Source organism: Salvelinus sp. IW2-2015, linkage group LG6.1, assembly GCF_002910315.2.
Source record: "Salvelinus sp. IW2-2015 linkage group LG6.1, ASM291031v2, whole genome shotgun sequence".
In the NCBI taxonomy this organism is placed as follows: domain Eukaryota; kingdom Metazoa; phylum Chordata; class Actinopteri; order Salmoniformes; family Salmonidae; genus Salvelinus; species Salvelinus sp. IW2-2015.
The window spans coordinates 2,219,858-2,240,832 of NC_036845.1; the positions used below are offsets into that span (position 1 = coordinate 2,219,858).

At 41.3% G+C, this 20,975-nt stretch overlaps 1 protein-coding gene and 2 long non-coding RNA genes across 10 annotated transcripts in view; 2 read left to right on the plus strand and 1 right to left on the minus strand.

Annotated features, from left to right (window-relative positions):
* Nucleotides 1–93, minus strand: part of LOC139027877 (uncharacterized) — a 740-nt gene extending 647 nt beyond the window's left edge. The window contains exon 1 of the long non-coding RNA XR_011480017.1: nucleotides 34–93. This is a non-coding gene — a long non-coding RNA (uncharacterized lncRNA). The remainder of the gene's footprint in view (nucleotides 1–33) is intronic.
* LOC111964874 (phospholemman) lies at nucleotides 29–10,702 on the plus strand. Of its 6 annotated transcripts, none has more exons than XM_070443912.1 (10): nucleotides 29–195; nucleotides 1,395–1,481; nucleotides 1,593–1,804; nucleotides 5,763–5,814; nucleotides 6,239–6,277; nucleotides 6,505–6,531; nucleotides 6,802–6,876; nucleotides 7,008–7,044; nucleotides 7,214–7,257; nucleotides 9,786–10,702. In XM_070443912.1, the coding sequence occupies exons 2-10, from the start codon at nucleotides 1,478–1,480 to the stop codon at nucleotides 9,803–9,805; spliced, it is 510 nt and encodes a 169-aa protein (XP_070300013.1). In that variant the 5' UTR covers nucleotides 29–195; nucleotides 1,395–1,477; the 3' UTR covers nucleotides 9,806–10,702. The 6 variants fall into 6 exon arrangements, with proteins under 6 accessions (XP_070300013.1, XP_070300014.1, XP_023844492.1 ...); XM_070443913.1 differs by having other exon boundaries at nucleotides 30–195; nucleotides 6,242–6,277; XM_023988724.2 differs by lacking the exon at nucleotides 1,593–1,804 and having other exon boundaries at nucleotides 40–195.
* LOC139027875 (uncharacterized) lies at nucleotides 3,380–5,756 on the plus strand. 3 transcript variants are annotated; one of them, XR_011480013.1, is made up of 5 exons: nucleotides 3,380–3,409; nucleotides 3,540–3,637; nucleotides 4,111–4,204; nucleotides 4,247–4,325; nucleotides 4,360–5,756. It is a non-coding gene; the product is annotated as an uncharacterized lncRNA (long non-coding RNA). The 3 variants fall into 3 exon arrangements; XR_011480015.1 differs by having other exon boundaries at nucleotides 3,405–3,442; nucleotides 3,557–3,637; XR_011480014.1 differs by having other exon boundaries at nucleotides 4,111–4,305.
* Nucleotides 10,703–20,975: the final 10,273 nt, after the last annotated feature.

Sequence of the window (20,975 nt, forward strand, 5' to 3'; positions counted from 1 at the left end):
CTCCAGCGCATGCAACTTCAATTTAAACTCAGCCTATTTTCAAGCTGAGCAAACCTGTTGAGCGTCAGTGAAAAAGGGTGTTGGCGTCTGTCTGACTCAAGAGTACGTTCGTCTATTGTGTGTCGCTCCATGCCCGACATTTCCTGTTTTTTCCCCCCTACACACATCTCCATTTGGGTTTAACGCGTGTCGGAGGTAAGTTTTAGTTTTCTAACAATTAGAGTTCGAGTGAATGCTTAGCTGTAGTTTCATCAAAAGTATGAGTATGTTAACCGTTATTTATTCTATTCATTTCAAGACAATAATAGGCTAATCTTGTTTTAAGTAATTTCTAAAATGTTTGCTTAGCGCATCTTTGACCAAGACAAACTTATCACTCTACATGTTCTAGTAGTAGTAGCCTATCCCTAGTAAGACCTTAACATATATGTAATTCCTTTATAGGCATATCCTTTTCTTTCCTGGCAAGAGTTGCTCAGATTTGGGAAAAAGTTGACTAGCCTAACTAAAATACTCTAAAGGGTACAATCTTTATTAGGCTATGAATTATGTTTATAGAACAAAGATCGAACCTGCATGTAATATAGTTTCAGTTTGTAGCCTACAGTATAGGCCTATGCGAGACAGACAGAACGAGCGCATATGAGCCAGAGCCATGTGCAAGTATTATAAATCGTGTTTCTGCGTCACGCAGATGTATTTGTTAACCTGCTTTTATGAATTCAGTTATTTACTCGGGCTGTTCTACAACAGTGTTCTGGATGTTGTTTGTAATATCCAAACAAAAAGTCCATAACCTATAGGCTTAAAGCAACATTTTGACCATCGGCAACTTTTCTTCTCCTTTCTATTCCGTTTAGCACTGGTGTCCAGGCACTCTTCTAAAAGAGGGAGGACCCAATTAAATCCGCGTGATATTCAGTATTTTATCTGGCATAACGCTCATGGAAAACAACGGAACACGTGGTCCTTCCTTTATTGTATTCAATACATTTTTCTAGAGCCAGATTTTAATGTCTGTGGTGCTCATCATCCAGCTGTGGTCCAGCTGTGCTTTGATGGGTGGAGGGGTGGTCAGCCTTAATGATGCGATACTAATGTTACATGTCCTCTCCCATTAGCAAATCTATTTTTTTTTACTGGATCAGAATATTCAGTATTTGATCAAATTAATGTCGCAAGATAATACGTTTGGGACTGGTAGGCTAGTTGTGGTGCTGTCCTTCTATAATGGAAAATGCATCAGTGTACATGCCGCTGTGTGTGGGGAATTACATTTGAATGACCAATTCTGTTCAACAGCTTGGTGGTACCCTTCACACACTATTGTGCCAACCCAAACCGTAGGCTACCGTGCTGGCTTGGATATTTTATTTTTACATTGTCCTTTTCAGCATGGCTCCTGCAACTATGGTGATGCGTAACCATGCCAACACAGTACGACATGGCTCAGTTATGTTCTGCTCACTAGTGTGACATGGGTAAGCTAATAGACATTTTGAAATAGAATGAATGATTGATTAGTAGACAGACATGTTATTATGAAATTGTTGTTCTATTTCAAGTCTATGCTTATGGATCTGTGATAACAGGGATCTGGGGTTCTGGTACAGTGCAAACAGCCCAGCTGATAAGAAGCCTGATAGAGCTGTTATCCTGGACTGATCTTTATTCACTGTGGTTACTCCAGCACNGGGGTTCTGGTACAGTGCAAACAGCCCAGCTGATAAGAAGCCTGATAGAGCTGTTATCCTGGACTGATCTTTATTCACTGTGGTTACTCCAGCACAGTGCTGTTGCTAAGGTGATTGATACTGACAGACGGACTTAAAACTGACATATAAATGTTATCTCACACTCAAAAGCTAAACGTATTCTACTGCCTTCAGTGGGTCGCCTACTGCCGGCTCTAATCATACACAATGTTTGTCTAGACCTCAAATACGGATGAGCAACGTTCAAAAGTGAGGACCTCAGAGAGACTGCCTCATTAAAAATGAGAGATTCAGTGTGATCACAGAGTGGGACACTTATTTATTCTGTGAGACATTACAAATCACAAGAGATGATAGGTAAGCCATGGTTCTATTTTTCCTCAGTTTAAGGCTAATTTGACTCAGTTTCAGATAATTAGGGTTCATCATACATTCACCATAGCAACACCATCACTCTTTACTTCAGATATATGAAAAGCTTATTTCAAGGCCTCACTGCCTCAGAAGCACAGCAAAGCAACACCAAGGTCTTTCCCTTGAAGGGAAGGCCGCATGACTTCTTTAACCTTTAAACAGTGGAGCTGCTGTTGCTGCTATTGTTGACCTTGTGGCTGTGGGTAGGAGGGATGAGTCATGGCTATAGTATGCCACATCCCCCCCTCCATTGAGCAGCCAGAGGAACACATTGCCCTGCTTTGCTCCTGCAGCTACTTCTTCATCAAACACTAACAACAAGGAGTGGTTTCAATAGCCATCTATGGCTGACTGACAGACAAACAACACTGTATGAGCAAATATCGACTATAGTTTACCCAGCTAACTTAAAACGTTCACAGAAATGTCTGGTACTCGTTTCTGTCTGGTTCGGTTTTGGTTATGAGACAGCATGGAAGAATGGACCCATAACATTTTTAATCAACAATTCTGACAGCATGAAATAAATAGGTTAAATATCAGATGTTATTTATTCCAGATGTAATATGAATACATACATGCAATACTGTAGTGCTCTATCACAGTCCCTTACCACATTAGAATGTTTTCCCAGTGTGTTTGCGTTCCTATTATACCTCAAAGGTATAGTCTCAGTGGTATGTTTTGTTCCTAAATTAGCTGCACGCTAGATTCCTGTGTCCAGGCACCATGGGGGAGTCCAGGCACCACTATGGGGGAGCGAAGAGTGAACCTGTATGAGTATGGAGAGGTGATTGGGTCATAGTGGCAACAACAGGTCATTGAAAGCAACCAATGACAAACAAATAATAAAATCCTCCTCCTCTCCAGCGCATGCAACTTATTTTAAAGCTGAGCAAACCTGTTGAGCGTCAGTGAAAGGGGTGTTGGCGTCTGTCTGAAAACGTGGAAAGAAAGAACCCCGGAGAGTCTACTCTCTCTCTCTCTGTATTGAATCGTAAACCATCCACGACGATTTTTGAGAAGCTTCCCGCTTCTTGCATTCCCTCTCTCACAACTTGCTGGGAGAGGGAGGTGTGCGTCTGGAAGAAAAACCAGGGGGGATTTTTTCCCTGGTTGCTGCAAATGCCAAATAGTATGACACTGCTATAGATAGAGGGAGGCTCTCTGTTTTAAGTGTGTGTTATTGTAAAGCTGTAGTGTTGTTATATATGGGTAGTATTGTTATGGGCTGTATGTGTGTTGTAGGAGCTGTAGTGTTGTTGTAGGAACTGTGTGTTGTAGGAGCTGTAGTGTTGTTATAGGATCTTCTAGTGTTGTTTAGGAGCTGTAGTGTTGTTATGGGACTGTAGTGTTGTTATAGGATCTGTAGTGTTGTTATAGGGATATGTAGTGTGTTGTAGGAGCTAGTTGTTTTGGAACTGTAGTGTTGTTGTAGGAGCTGTAGTGTTGTTATAGGAGCTGTAGTGTTGTTGTAGGAGCTGTAGTGTTGTTATAGGATATGTAGTGTTTTGTAGAGCTGTAGTGTTGTTTTAGGAACTGTAGTGTTGTTGTAGGAGCTGTAGTGTTGTTAAGGAGCTGTAGTGTTGTTGTAGGAGCTGTAGTGTTGTTATAAGGATCTCTAATGTTGTTATGGGAGTGTAGTTGTTAGTGGAGTGTATTTGTTGTTATGGGATCTGTAGTGTTGTTATATAAGCTGTAGTGTTGTTAATGATATGTAGTGTGTTACAGGAGTGTAGTTTTATGGGCTGTAGTGTTGTTATAGGAGCTGTAGTGTTGTTATAGGAGCTTGTAGTGTTGTTATAGGATGTAGTGTTGTATAGGAGCTGTAGTGTGTTATAGGTTGTAGTGTTGTTAGAGATTGTAGTGTTGTTATGGGGAATATGTAGTGTTGTTACAGGAGTTGTAGTGGTTGTTATATGGAGCTGTAGTGTTTATAGGTAGTGTATGTGTTAAGATTGTATTGTTACAGGAGTTGTAGTGTTGTTATGGAGCTGTAGTGTTGTTATAGGATATGTAGTGTTGTTACAGGAGTTGTAGTGTTGTTATAGGAGCTGTAGTTACAGAAGCTGATAGTGTTGTTATGGAAGCTGTAGTCTTTGTTACAGAAGCTGTAGTGTTGTTATAGGATATGTAGTGTTGTTATAGGAGCTGTAGTGTTGTTATAAAAGCTGTAGTGTGTTATACGGATATGTAGTGTTGTTAAGGAGGCTGTAGTGTCTGTTTGGAGGTGTTGTTATAGGAGCTGTAGTGTTGTTATAGGAGCTGCCTTTACAAAACTTTACCATGGTACTACAATGACAAAATAGTAGTTGTAGTTTTTTCATTATACTACCATGGCAGGAAAATACCAAGTGACCAAAAACATACTAATTTATGGTACTCACGTAATGTAACATATACTACTCGCTATGCAATGGCAAAGTGTAGGCCTATTACACTCTTAAACCCCTTTTAGCTCATAGTGAAAAACCACAACACACATGGTCTAGTAGCGTAGTGTACCCTCTTAAACCCTGGAACCTGGATAGGATATATTGAGAAGAATAATGGGATTCTGAATCCTTGAAGATTGTATCTGGTGCTTGTCCAGTATGTGGCTGGTGGCGTACACCACATGACGGAAAATAAATGTAGCCTTATCATGAGCAGAAACAAAAGGGGAGCGTGAGAGTTGTGACATAAGGGATTTAGCTACCAAATCTCCTCGAGACTCCATTCCTGTCCAAATCAGTATCCAGCCCTTCCAGAACCATCATGTTAGGCAGAGTATGATCAAAGAAGGCCAACCCCCTGGAACTCTGCTCAAGCCCCAGCATGTTTGTTATGTGGTTGCCATTGTCTCTCTTTCTCTCATGGATACTTTAGAAACCTGAGGGTGGGTTATTGTTAGTGTGTGGTTGCTGATGGGTGAGGTGATTTCCTCTCTTTGTCTTTTATTCATATGGTGTGATGGAAAATCACTGGGGTCTAGTTACTTTATGTTTTGGCGCTGGAGCCATGCTCAATGATCCAGCATTTTTTCCCTTGTGGATTTTCTACTCCTTTATGTCATTTGACAGTTATATGATTATAAAGACATTATAGCCCAAAATATATATTCAACAAGGAATAGCTGAAACATAATTAGGTTTGAAGGTTTGGCATGAGATGAAGCAAAGCACTCTGGGCAACATTCAAGATCACATGGGTTACGCTGCTCAGAAGCCATTTTGTACAAATCAAAATCAAATATGGGACTCCAGGGGAAAGCTAAATGTTGTGTCAGGTCTCTGTTGACATTGGAACTGGTGTGAGCCAGTTTTGGGCACTGTATGAGCTGCCATTAGCTTCCCGGGTTTGAAAAGGTCTAATCAAATCAAATAGGTAGTGGGACCAGGGTAATTTAATTCTAACAAGTGGAGCCTTGTTCAGACAATCAGGCGGGTACATTTATTTTCTTAATTTTGAGCAGCAGAGCTGCTTATGTGGGTGTGAAAAGGGCAGGGAGGATGAGTGCCAATTTGCTAGGGTGCACTGCAGTCATAATGGTCAGCTACTTTATCATATAAAGTCAGCCTAATATTATAATATGATCATATTATTATGCCATTACTTTGTTTCCCTCAATTATTTATGTTCTGTCTTCTCCAGGTGAAAGAGAGTTTGAAGATGGCAAATATCTCTGCTTTGATTTTATTGACATGTGAGTGGCAGGTCTTAAAGACCAATCATACATAGCTATTAATACCACTTCCTGCTTAGGTTTCCCCAAAGCTACCATCTCTGTTCATCTTGTTTTGCCCAGTCTTCACTCACAACTCTGGCTCAGTATTCAGCACAGTAGATACTATTGTATGTTTTGAGTGAGAGAGAGAATATGTTTATGTAATGTTATGAAATACATATGGTTATGGATATGAATAGTATACCAATCTAGAACTAAATAGAGGAAGGATAGATTCATTGACCTTCTCCAGTGCTATTCAAGGTSAAMGCYGTTGAGAGACCACTAMAGTTACAAGTGCACWTGTCACAGGGACGGAAAGCTGACTTGTTTGGGACATTGTTGGGATGCCATGTTGTCAATGCATTATGCTGTGTGCTTACCATTGTGTCTCTTCTGTTAGCAGTTGCGTCCCTTGTGTTCGCAGAGGAGCAGAAAGAAAGTATGTAACTGACAATTATTTATCATAATAGCGTTCCATAGTTTTATTACTCTAAATCTTTTGACATGCATTAATATGGTCTCCAGATAAATCATTGATTCACAAGTAAAGTAGGCCATTCGCTATTTGCCCATTTTGAGGTTGGGTGCATTCCAGTTCTTTGTATTATTTTTGAAGGTGTCTAGATGCTGTATAAACTGACATTTGTCATGTTTTTGCCCCTACAGTGGAGGAGGAGGATCCATTTACCTTTGGTGAGCAGAGAGATACATCTTTTAGAACACTCAACAACTCTCAACATCCCTGGCTTACTGTGTATGATTAATGCTTTTTCACTCTCACTCTCTCTCGCTCCCATTATTCTCTCTCCTGCACTCTCTCCTGCACTCTATCTCTCTTGCTCTCTCCTGCACTCTCTCTCTCTTGCTCTCTCCTGCACTCTCTCCTGCACTCTCTCTCTCTTGCTCTCTCCTGCACTCTCTCCTGCTCTCTCTCCGGGTCGCTCTCTCTCTCTCTCTGTTCAGATTATCACAGGCTACGTGTTGGGGGGTTGATCCTGGCAGCAGTTCTGTGTCTGATCGGCATCACCATCCTCTTCAGTAAGACTCCATCACATAAACACATACACATACTCATACTCACACATGATGACACAGTCATAGCATGTATTTACACATGCTCACATTAACATAGGACACAGATTAACTTGTGACCCTTCTTCTTATAACAGGCGGACACTGCAGATGCAAGTTCAACCAGGACAAAAGGTAAATTATCTATCATATCAGTGCATGCTCAGTTCAGTCCAGATCAGGGCACATTCTTTGTGTGAAACTGTACGTTTCAGGTAGGTGTATGTGTGTGTGTTATGTAGCTAGGTGTCATAATGTATAATGAAATGTAGTGTGAGTTGACACGCTGGTTTTCTCTCTGCAGGAGGAGGTCAGGAAGCAACGCCGCCCAGCCACTCAACGACCAAGGTCGGTTCCCCTGACCTCTCAATCTCCTCTCTGATTGGCCCACACTTTACACTGGATGATTCCTAGCCATCTGGATGCATAAGTCTTGGCTAGGAATATAATGAACATATATAACTGACTGGTATGTTTGAGTGATCATTACAAAATATCCTCTTCAAGAAAAAGGATTAGAAATCAGTTAACCTATTCAGCGTCTCACAAAGACACGTGGTTGGAATCAAAAATCTCATATTTAGACTCATCAGACGAATTTACCCAGTCAAATATAGTGTAGTGGCAAGAGGAATTTAGTCAATAAATTGTTTTCTATTCCTTTACCTGTCTTTCTGTGTCACCAAATGTCTGCATATACTGTAGGCAAAACGTTCTCGAATGTTGCAGATAGAAATTCCATGAATAGAGCCAACATTATTCCTTATTCAACATGTCAGAGGCATGTTTGTTCTACATACCATATTTCTATCTGAACATTCCAAAATGTTGCATCCTGCTGAATGCTTACCAGATTGCCCATCAATGCATGACAGAAAGAAAAAAACGTAGCGCTGGGATTATGGGTCATATCTTTTGAACGACAAGGGCTAGAATCAAGCCGTTTCTCGGAGGAAAAAAGGTAGAGTTGGCTTCGTTGGCTACAGAACCTGTCTATGAAATGCAGTGGTGTCACGACTTCTGCCAAAGTCGATGCCTCTTCTTGTTCGGGCGGTGTTCGGCCGTCGACGTCGCCGGTCTTCTAGCCATCGCCGATCCATTTTTCATTTTCCATTTGTTTTGTCTCGTTTTCCCACACACCTGGTTCTCATTTCCCTCATTATGTGTTGTGTATTTAACCCTTTGTTTCCCCCATGTCTTTGTGTGGTATTGTTTATTGTAAGTGCTTGTGCACATTTTGTATGACTGGTGCGCGTCGGGTTATTGTGCCCATACTTTGAATTTCCTATGCCGTTGGTTTTACTATTAATCTGCTCCGGCTATTATCAAGTTCTTTTCTCCTGCGTCTGACTTCCCTGCCATCAGATATGCACCCCTTACAAGTGGGGAAAGTGGGAGGGCTGAGCGAGACTACAAATTCAAAGACAGCCTAATTTTCTATACTCAAGGGAGAGAAAAACATAGCTAGACTGTTGTTTTACTATTAAAACATAGCTAGACTGTTGTTTTACTATTATTACATAGCTAGACTGTTGCTTTACTATTAAAACATAGCTAGACTGTTGTTTTACTCTTAAATTCAATGCTGCTATTGTTTTTAATTTTGCAAAGCAGCTTGTGTTTCTTACCAGGCAAAGGGTAGCTAACTAGAAGTGGTGGTGACTGGCTAGCTACGGGAAGCAAGAGAATCGCCTGTAGAGTTGAGCGCTATCCAGATTTTCATATCGTCAATCCATCCTTAGTAAACAAGGGGCCATTAAAACGCAACAACAACAAAAAATACACAAGTAATAGTTATTTCCATGGAGGCTGATATGCTAGATGATATGCTAATGAGTGCAAGCAAAAATAAACTAAAAGCAAAGACAGGCAATCCAGTTCATGAAGTTATACATACAGTATATAGGTAGTAGCTACTGAATGTCCTTTTTGGTGAGTTTGGACATTTACAAGCAAATGTCAACAAGAGAAATTGTGCAAATTAATTCAGTTTTGCCGCTTTCTCTAGAGCAGCATGTGTTCACGCTGTGTCTGTGTGGAGTCGTTAGGGCCACGGCCTGTCTGCCTGCTCTGCTCAGAGAAAAGAGCAGAGGAGCAGACTGAGGCTGCTGAGAACAGAGAGGAGAACACATGCAAGGAAATCAAGATAGCAGTAACAGCTGTATAGATAACTCATCCAAAGCGCTTTGACTTCTCAAACACAGTAGAAAGCTAGCACCACTATATGATGCCCCGTCTTCTTGTTAATTCAGCCAGTTACTTAGCTTACTAGCAAGTTAAACCAAATAAACAGCTGGACTCACCTGCTCCCGCTTTCTCCTGTTGTGCTATTTACAAACAAACACGTGACTGGCTCATCTGTTCTAGTGAACTACGGTAGGGCTTCATAATGTAAAATAATATGACACGTGAAATGAAGAACGCAATCTGCTTTATCTCCTAATGTATTGCACAAGTTGACTGCGGGTATTTACTTAAAAAGTAGCTACAAATATTACAATTCATTGAAAAACTTGTTTAGGCAGAGCCGGAGCGGAGCTTGTCTGCCTATCTGCCCACACTCATCGCTTGCTCCCCTGTAGCTCACCAGCTGATGTAGGCTGGGTGTGGCACATCCTTCCCACTGCTGAACAGAACTGCACTGCGCATCTGTGCTGCTAATATTAATTGTGCTCATCATCAAAAAACTCTTAATCTCTCAAAAAACTCTTGTCCAGTCCAGAACTATAGCCATGGCTGTCACTGTTTTGCCTGTGATGACATGATCATTATGGCTGCCCAACGGAGAGCCGTATGTCTGTGTTATCTCACATGGCTTGGTAATGAATGGCTTTTAATGATTCAAGATATTAAGTCATCTTTCTTTCTGTCCACAGCTCGGGCCAGTGAGTGCTAGGAACCAAACGCCCACCTAGCAGCAGGTCAAATCGACTTCTTGGTTCTGCATCAATCAAGAGATATAAATTGATGGGTGGAGTTGGCTTGTTTTTTGTCTAATGGAGGTTGTTTTTTAGAGAGTGGTGCTGTCTTCCCAAGAGGGAGGTGGTACTGTGCCATTGGAGATCAGAGGTGTGCTGCTTTTACCTGTGTTGCTGTTCTCCCTTCCGCCCATTACTCCTGTTTCTGCTCCGCCCAATACTCACACTGTAACTCGCCACCAGCGAGCACACACAGACAGACAAAGCAGGACACGATTTTTCCCCCATGTTCTTTGTATTTAAACAGATAACCAAAAGATGCTGTGTGTCGACTCACTCATTATTTCATTGCAATGTTTTGCACCTTTAGTGGCTCCACCTGTATGTGGAAAATATGCGGTAGATTTCACTGTTTGTGTGTGTTTTGAATTGCCATACTGTCACCTAATAATCTTACATGCATATACATTACTGTAAAATAGGTACCGATAGCCATAAACTATTATAATGTCAATAACTATTCACACACCTTAATCTTGATTATTCCTATATTAACTTTTGAGTTGAATGTAGAAAAGTGCGCTGGTCTATGCAGTAGAATCTGTTGTATGATAAATGCAATGTTTTTTTAATATTACAGAATATTAAAATGATTTCAATAAGCGGATGATATAGTTTTGATTGAGAGTGTTTGCCACCAAAACAACATTAATGTTATTTTAGTTTGTTAGATACCACACAAACAATTACTGTCCCTGAAGAGGGTTTTCTCCCCAATTGGCTTTTAGTGAGTCGCGGTCTACATTGAGATGTTTCTTGGCAAATGAGTAGATGGTGTCTATGTTTGTAATTCAAATTAAAAGAGTTACCTTTTATGACTGTGTCCAATGTTACATTACATTATACTAATAGATGCTGAATCTCTAAATAAAATAAGTCTCTGATAGGCTCCTCAAATGTTAATACTGCAAATTCTTTTCTGTTTTTGACCTAAGGCCCATGTCCTGAGTGGTTCAAAACTACTTCTACATCGCCATCTACTGGATTACATGAAACACTGCAAAAAGACTGGTACAGTGTTTCTCAAACGCATACAAGCATTTTTTTGAAAAATATTTTTCAAAACAGTGTTCACAAGACACAACGCTGTGGCCTTTGCAAAACAGTAAAATAATTTTAAAAATGTAGTTGCCTCCTCAAAACATTAATACATTCATCAAAACTACACTGCCTGTACAAAACATTAGGAATACCTGCTCGTTCCATGAAATAGACTGACCAGGTGAAAGCTATGATCCCTTATTGATGTCACTTGTTAAATCCACCTCAATCAGGGGAGAAGACAGGTTAAAGAACCATTTTTAAGCCTTGAGACAAATGAGCCAGACATAATATGCAAGTGCCTTTGAACGGGGTATGGTAGTAAGTGCCAGGTGCACCGGCTTGTATCAAGGACTGCAACGTTGCTGGGTTTTTCATGTTCAACAGTTTCCCATGTGTATCAAGAATGATTCACCACCCAAAGGACACCCAGCCAACTTGACACAACTGTGGGAAGCATTGGAGTCAACATGGGCCAACATCCTTGTGGAATGCTTTTGATGCCTTTTAGAGTCCATGCCTGACAAATGGAGGCTGTTCTGAGGGCAAAAGGGAGTGGGAGGTGAAACTCAATATTAGGAAAGTATTGTTAATGTTTTGTACACTCAGTGTAGATACATTTCAACACAGATCCCCAAAATTGCTTGTATGCGATTGAGAAAGACTAAGATTATCTGGACTGCACATGGAAACAGTCCTTTACAATATAAACCAAACGGTCTATGGTATGAACACCAGCTTATGTCATTATTTTAAAAGTGAAAGTGTGTCAAGGTCATAAATATCCTCCAGCATAATTAAGTATGTCCTTGCCCGTTTCCAAATCCCAAACTCTACTCACAGGCATTCTACCTTGAATAGAGTATGGCCATGATAACAAAATCAACTTATCATGGGTTACAGTGTATTCAAAAGTGGTCATGGCAGGTCATGTGTTGCCATGGTAACTGAGATATGAGAGTCAGCTGATACGGGCTGTGGAATCAAATTTGTGGAGAGTATCATTGTATGATACAACCAGAAGGTCAGAGGGTTTGTGAGTTAGACAAGAAGAAACAAGCTGAAGAAGAGCATTAGACCTACACATTTTTGTGCAAGAGTAGTTTACCCGGACTCCTGGACTGTTTACCCATACTCCTGGACTGAATACTCACTTTGAAAACTCAGTTGACCATGCTGTTTAGTCCAGAAGTAGACAGACCCTGCATGTATTATTTGTATTTCCAATGCTCAATTCCATTTCTTCAAACAATGTGATAAGAGTGAGTCAATACAGTCGCATACACTATATATACAAAAGTATGTGGGCACCCCTTTAAATTAGTGGATTTGGCTATTTTAGCCACATCCATTGCTGACCGGTGTATAAAATCGAGCACACCGCCATGCAATCTCCATACACAAACATTGGCAGTCGAATTACCTTTCTGAAGACGGTAAAAATGTCCTTGGTTGCAACACTCATTACCGAGTTCCAAACTGCCTCTGGAGGCAACGTCTGCACAATAACTGTTTGTCGGGAACTTCATGAAATGTGTTTCTATGGCCAAACAGCCGCACAAGCCTAACATCACCATGTGCAATGCCAAGCGTCGGCTGGAGTGGTGTAAAGCTCGCCGCCATTGGACTCTGGAGCAGTGGAAACGTGTTCTCTGGAGTGATGAATCACGCTTCACCATCTGGCAGTCCGACGCACAAATCTGGGCTTGGCGGATGCCAGGAGAATGCTACCTGCCCCAATGCATAGTGCCAACTGTAAAGTTTGGTGGTGGAGGAATAATGGCCTGGGGCTGTTTTTCATTTCATTTTAATGGGCTAGGCCCCTTAGTTCCAGTGAGGGGAAATCTTAACACTACAGCATACAATGACATTCTAGATGATTCTGTGCTTCCAACTTTGTGGCAACAGTTTGGGGAAGGCCCTTTCCTGTTTCATCATGACAATGCACAAAGAAATGGTTTGTCGAGATCAGTGTGGAAGAACTTGACTGGCCTGCACAGAGCCCTTACCTCAACCCCATCGAACACCTTTGAGATGGATTGGAACGCCGACTGCGAGCCTGGCCTAATCCCCCAACATCAGTGCCCAACCTCAGTAATGCTCTTGTGGCTGAATGGAAGCAAGTCCCAGCACCAATGTTCCAACATCTAGTGGAAAGCCTGTTACAGAAGCAAAGGCTGTTATAGCAGCAAAGGGGGGACCAACTCCATATTAATGCCCATGATTTGAAATGAGATGTTCGACAATTAGGCGTCCACCTACTTTTGGTCATGTAGTGTATTTCTGACTTATTGTTATCATTTGTTAGCGCGCTACTGCTCAAACTGTTTACAATAGAAACGTCATTCGAACTTTAAAACGTGAAGCAGGGCCACACTTGAGTAAAGCTAGATGGATACCTTAATCAAGCACACCGTTTTCTTTAGGTAAATTACCCTTTCTAGTTCTTCTATTGTCATCGTGACAAACCAAATACAGCAGACGACTTCCCACCTAAGTCGTTATCTGATCAAGACTTTATCTGATCACGACTGCTTTCAACATCTGAATTAAAGCATTAAGATGTTGAAAGCAGTCGTGATCAGATAAAGTCTTGATCAGATAACGACTTAGGTGGTAAGTCGTCTGCTTTATTTGGTTTGTCACGATGACAATGGCAGTACGCCCAGAGCTTGCAGAGCAAGGGGAACAACTACTTCAAGGTCTCAGAGCGAGTGAAGTCACCGATTGAACCGCTGTTAGTGCGCACCCCACTAACTAGCTAGCCATTTCACACCGGTTACATAGACAGGTACAGTATGTGTAGTGTCATACCGTTCTAACATGCGTTATCATGAAAGCATAATATGCTGCCCTTGAAAGAAATTAAATTATGAATTTCAGAAAATAATGTATTGCTCTGTGTAGGTATTTAAGGCTGCAGGTATGGGTGTGCTCGGAGGTGTGGGCCAAGCCACAGGTGCCATTTGTCTGCAAGCCTATTTTGAGAGAGAGCTGGCATTGTTTTGCTCTGTGCCAGTTAGTCCTCTATTCTCACCCAAACAACTGTTTGGTGGTATAATAGACACTGAATAGTTCAGAGACATCCTTTTCACTTGGACCTTTACCTTTTTCAGTTGGATTGTGACTTTGCATCCAGATTCCGTTGGGATTAACCTTTAGTTTGATTTTTTAGGGTTCTTTCCTTTGGATTACAAATATTTCTATGGATTTGGATTTGGACTTCCATTCAAGGACTGAAAGAATCAACCAGAGGTTCTGGTAGGAGTAAGATTTTCTTATGGTTACTGTTGGCTCTGACAGGTCTATTCATGTGTTGCTGATTATTGTACTTTGCTTTTGTTGTTTATGTTGAAACCCATATTATTCCTATCGATACACCATTGCACTGAATAGCTTTCCTAATATTTATTTCTGACAAGGTTGTGTGGTTTATGCAAGTTTGTTACAGAAAATGGCAACCACGAAGGGACAGTGAGAGATATAGTTCTCTGTGTTGTTAACAGGATAATTGCTTATCCATGGCTGCTTCAACAACTCTTGTTGATATCCATCATGAGAGGGAGGATTTTCCCCTTGAGCAGGAAGAGGGGCTTCTTTTAGATTTCCACGGCTGGTCCCTTCGTGATCAGACAAAGCCCAGTACGCAATCTAACAGCAACTAAATGCACTGTATGTGGGAGATTCTCAGGATGAAGAAGGGATTACTGATGAACCACCTCTTGGCCCAGGCCTGAGGCAACTGATCCACAACGATGATGAGGAAGAGGATGAATACAATTGTTTGACTTCACACTTAAAGACTGTGGAAAGAGATATTCAGGCGTTCCATTACAATGCTGTAAGGCAAGATGTTCTCCGGCACTATATTGACCGTAAATGCCAACGCTTGCAAAATGCTTTTCATGCTCTATGACAGAAATCAGGCAGTCAATGGTTGATTGTTTGGCGTGGAGAGACAGACAATTTGATACATTACTCAAGGACCTTTCTAGGAAAGTGGCAGCTCCATGTGTGATGAAGCTGTCTGTCCATTTCTCAGTGTCTGGGACAAGGAGAGCTGCTGGGTCTGCAGCAAGAAGAGATGCTGGGTTTGTACAGAGAAGAGACACGGTGTGTTTAAGGACAGGAAGGGAGCCTACTGGGGTAACAGAGAATACAATTGGAGGCCGATGCTGGGTAGAGAGTGGCGTTGCTGTTCACGAATACAAACTACCAGTGAAGGTCAAGTTTCCCAGCTTTGGAGGACGGTAGGATGATGAAGATCCTTTGACCTATCGGGAGAAATGTGAAGAATTTCTGGCTCTTCATCCTTTAACACATGAAGGGGTGTTGGTAACTATAAATACTGTTCTACAGTGCACATCCAAAGACTGGTGGCACAGTCTTTGGATGGGCATCGCCCATCTGACAACCACATCAAGGCTCTTGTGGACACATCCACCAAGGAAGCATTATATAATCTCCTGCACTAATGGCAAAAGGTCTGTACAGACAGACTGGGACAAACACAGGTGGTAAGTATGTTTGTCCATGTTAAGGAGAAGGGTAGCAGCATCCGATTCTGTGTTGACTACTGATGTCTAAATTCAAAAACACCTGGATTCCTATCCCATGCCCAACCTCCAGGAAATCCTTGAGTCACTGCATGGAGCAAAGGTCTTCAGCTCCTGGGATCTTGAAAGTGGCTACTGGCAGGTGAAGATGGATCCTGCTAGCCAGCAGAAGACAGCCTTTGTGACACCTTCAGGCCTATTCAAATTAAAGTACATAAAGTACCAGTCAAAAGTTTGGACACACCTATTCAAAGGCTTTTCTTTATTTTTACTATTTTCTACATTGTAGAGAATAATAGTGACGACATCATATTTATGAAATAGCACATGGAATCATGTAGTAACCAAAACAGTTTTCAACAAATCAAAAAAATAAATTTGAGATTCTTCAAAGTAGCCACCCTTTGCCTTGATGACAGCTTTGCACACTCTTGGCATTTGCTCAACCAGCTTCACCTGGAATGATTTTCCAACAGTCTTGAAGGAGTTCCCACATATGCTGAGCACTTGTTGGCTGCTTTTCCTTCACTCTGCTGTCCAACTCATCCCAAACCATCTCAATTGGGTTGATGTCGGGTTGTTCTTGGGGACCTTCAATCCTGCAGACATTTTTTGGTACCCTTCCCCAGATCTATGCCTCAACACAATCCTGTCTCGGAGCTCCCAGGACAATTCCTTTGACCTCATGGCTTGGTTGTTGCTCTGACATGCACTGTCAACTGTGGGACATTATATAGACAGGTGTGTGCCTTTCCAAATCATGTCAAATCTATTGAATCTACCACAGGTGAACTCTAATCAAGTTGTAGAAACAACTCAGGGATGATCAATGGAAACAGGATGCACCTGAGCTCAATTTCCAGTCTCAAATCAAATCAAATGTATTGGTCACATGCAGATGTTATTGCGAATGTAGCGAAATGCTTGTGCTTCTAGTTCCGACAGTGCAGCCATATCCAACAAGTACTATCTAACAATTCCACAACGAATACCTAATACACACAAATCTAAGTAAAGGATGGGAATAAGAATATATAAATATAAATATATGGATGAGCAATGTCAAATTTCTTCAGCCTCTGCGCTGTTGCGCCTTCTTAGGCTAAGATGCAAGAGATAGTACAGAATACAGTATATACATACAGTATCATAGGCTAAGATGCAAGAGATATTATAGAATACAGTATATACATACAGTATCAGATGAGTAATGCAAGATATGTAAACATTATTAAAGTGGCATTATTAAAGTGACTAGTGTTCCGTTTATTAAAGTGGCCAATGATTTCAGGTCTGTATGTAGGCAGCAGCCTCTCTGTGCTAGTGATGGCTGTTGAACAGTCTGATGGCCTTGAGATAGAAGCTATTTTTCAGTCTCTCGGTCCCAGCTTTGATGCACCTGTACTGACCTCGCCTTCTGGATGATAGCAGGGTAAATAGGCAGTGGCTCTGGTGGTTGTTATCCTTGATGATCTTTTTGGCCTTCCTGTGACATCAGGTGCTGTAGGTGTCCTGGAGGGCAGGTAGTTTGCCGCCGGTGATGTGTTGTGCAGACTGCACCACCTCTAGAGAGCTCTGCGGTTGTGGGCGGTGCAGTTGCCGTACCAGGGGTGATACAGCCCGACAGGATGCTCTCAATTGTGCATCTGTAAAAGTTTGAGGGTTTTAGTTGACAAACCAAATTTCTTCAAATTTCTTCAGCCTCTGCGCTGTTGCGCCTTCTTCACCACACTGTCTGTGTGGGTGGACCATTTCAGTTTGTCAGTGATGTGTACAGTACACAGAGGAACTTAAAACTTTCCACTGCTGTGCCCTCGATGTGGATAGTGGGGTGCTCCCTCTGCTGTTTCCTGAAGTCCACGTTCATCTCCTTAGTTTTGTTGACATTGAGTGAGAGTTTTTTTTCCTGACACCACACTCTGAGAGCCCTCACCTCCTCCCTGTAGGCTGTCTCATCATTGTTGATAATCAAGCCTACTACTGTTGTGTTGTCTGCAAACTTGATGATTGAGTTGGGTGCATGACCACTCAGTCATGGGTGAACAGGGAGTACAGGAGGGGGCTGAGCACGCACCCTTGTGGGGGAGTGTTGAGGATTAGCGTAGTGGAGATGCTGTTTCCTACCTTCACCACCTGGGGGTGGCCCGTCAGGAAGTCCATGACCCAATTGCACAGGGCGGGGTTGAGACCCAGGCCCTGGGTGTTGAATGGGTGTTGAATGCTGAGCTATAGTCAGTGAACAGCATTCTTACATAGGTATTCCTTTTGTCCAGATGGGATAGGGTAATGTACAGTGTAATGTTAAATGTGTTAATGGTTTGATGGCTGAATGACAGGATTAGGCCTACAGTATACTCTATATATACTATTTAGTTAAAATGACAGGGAAAAGGCTTTGTTATCATTATGCAGAAAGATGGGGTGAGGAAAAGGTAGAGATAAAGGGTTGTATGTTTCTCTCTATTTCTTTCTTCTATAGGGTGGAGCTACATGAATCTATGTTTGATTGAATACTTTTCATCTATTCCACAACCAGAGAAGGCCATCTGTTCTGCAGAGATGTTTAATTTCCCCCTGCTTTGACAATGGCAAAAGTATTGTTCTGACAGCCTGAGTGACAGTTTAGCAGTTGAATTTTAATCACATTTCTCAATATAAAAGCCCAGACAGGCTGCACCCCAAATGGAACTCTATTCCCTATATAGTGCACTACTTTTGACCAGCAATTGGAAATTGCAAAATGTTGATTTTGATGTGTGCTTGGTGTTATTGCCTTGCTGGAAGTTTCACTTGCGGCCGAGTTTCAGCTTCCTGGTGTAACAAAAGGGATACAAACCCTGAGTTTACCAGAGAAAAAAACAACGTCTTACCGTTAGGCCAATAGGAAATTCCCTCTTGGGCCGAGGGCAGACACCGATTTTGAAGTTGCAGGCGGAGCTCCTCCTTCACGTGACCATGAGCAACCATTATTCGGCTCATGTCCGCTATACTGGCAAAGGCTAACAAGTTTTGGCTAAATACTGTAAATTAGAAATGTGTTATAAACATTATGCTGACCATGCTATCACAAGACAGCCTTCTTCTTCTTCTAAGCAATTTGATATGTTGTCTTGGTGTTTGAGTAAGAGGAAGGACTCCTAAGGATTTCTTATTTCTACGTGTTAGAAAGACATGTTTGATCTACGGTACGGCGTAATTCTGTATCAAATCAAACGTTATTTATAGAGCACAAGTTAATGCATTTGGAAGTTCTTAAAAAAAAAGTAAAATAAATAAATATATTAAAATGACAAAGATATGATAGATGACCTAGACAAATTGAAATGGTCAAATGAAAGTGAATAGGGCAAAAAAAACAAGTATGATATGCATGATATGTTACGTTTTGTATGGTTACATAAGAAAGAGATGGTTATGTAGTGGAAAATCTTACACAAGGTCACTCAAAGTCAATCTTAAATGAATCATTTTTTATTTGTCAGCGCGCTGGAGAGGTTCCAACCAACTCAATACACCATAATACACATGTCAATCAGGAGCTCTGCCTGGGCAGTCCCCGCAGTTGTCTTATATATGGCTATACACAGACAAGTTATATTTGCATGATTTAGCATAATTCTTAATCATGACCATTTTGTTTCATCCATGTGACTGACCAATACTGTTTCATAACGTGACAGACCAACACCTCACGAGGCTTCTTCTCTCTAAGCTGAGACCTTGAAACTGAGATATATTTCAAAACAAGCTCTGGACGTACTGCCAAATTGCAGCTACTGATAGTGAAGATGTGTACAGTCAACCACTTGCACGAACACATAAATTGGTTTATAAAACAGCCCGTGAATAGAACACAGAAATTAGTTATAAGAAAAGCACAAACATAAAAATGTCCATTACAGTTACTTAAGGCAAAAACGAAAGTAGGGCGGTTGTTCGGGGTGGATGGGTGGACGTATAAGTTTGCGAGTTTGAACCTCGTCAGCAACAACTTCAGCATTTCAGCTAATTAGCAACTTTTCAACTACTTACTACGTTTTAACTACTTTGCAACTACTTAGCATGCTAGTTAACCATTCCCCTAACCTTAACTCTTTAACCTAACTCCTGAACTTAACCTTAACCCTAACCCCTAATCCTAACCCCTAGTTTAGCTAATGTTAGCCAGCTAGCTAACATTAGCCACCTAGATAGAATTTGTAACATATCATACATTTGGCAAATTTTTTACATAGTACGTTTAGCAAATTCGTAACATATTATATATTTTGCAAATTCGTAAGATAAAATTTGAATTGTAATTCGTAACATATCATATGAAATGAGTGATGGACATCCACAAATTAATACATACCATACAAAACGTAACATATCTTACGGAGTGTTTCGGATTTACTTGCAGAATAATAGGAAATGCTCTGAGACCAGGTTGGTTTCAAAGGCCTGGACCATAATGACTGAACACAGCCACACCACATTTTTCCAAACTTAGCAGGCAGGCAGGCCGGACCTACCTTAATGGCCGGCTTGACCTATCTCTCTGGCCGGACCTACCTACCTAGCCAGCGGGCCAGACCTACCTACTTGGCCGGTTGACCGGACCTACCTACCTGGCCGGCTGACTGGTCCCATTTGGCTGGATGACCGACTGGTCTCATCTGGCCCTCCGTGCTGTCCTATCTGGCCAGCAGGCCGACTGGATCTATTTGGCCGCCACACTGGATCTATCTATTTATGTTACATTATCTTATTGCTATGTTACATTATTTTGACGCATTATCATAATGTTACATTGTGTAACGCTCGTCGTTAGGAGAAAGAGAGGAGGACCAAGATGCAGCGTAGTGAGTACTCATATTCCTTTTAATGAAAACCGAATACTCGAACAAAACAACAAACTAACGATGAACGAGAATAACAAGAAACGAAACAGTCATGTCTGGTGACATACACAGAGACAGCGACACAGGAAACAGGAACAATCACCCACAACCCACAATGACAAAACAGGAGACCTAAATATGGCTCCCAATCAGAGACAACGACTGACACCTGCCTCTGATTGAGAACCATATCAGGCCAAACACATAGAAACAGACAAACTAGACATACAACATAGAATGCCCACTCACATCATACCCTGACCAAACAAAACATAGAAACATACAAAGCAAACTATGGTCAGGGCATGACACATTGTCTTGTTGCATTGTCATTTATGTTACATTATATTGTTACATTATAATTTGTTACATTGTCTTGCTATTTCAACATTATATTACATTATCTTGTTACATTATCGATGCTACATTATCTTGTTGTATTATTGTTTGTTGCGTTATCTTGTTATATTATCATTATGATACATAATCTTGTTACATTATCATATATGTTACATTATATTATTGCCTTGTCATTTGTTGCATTATCTTTGTTACTTTTTCTTCTTATTCTTCAATCAACAGTCTTTGCTGTTTTTTTCCTGTGTTCA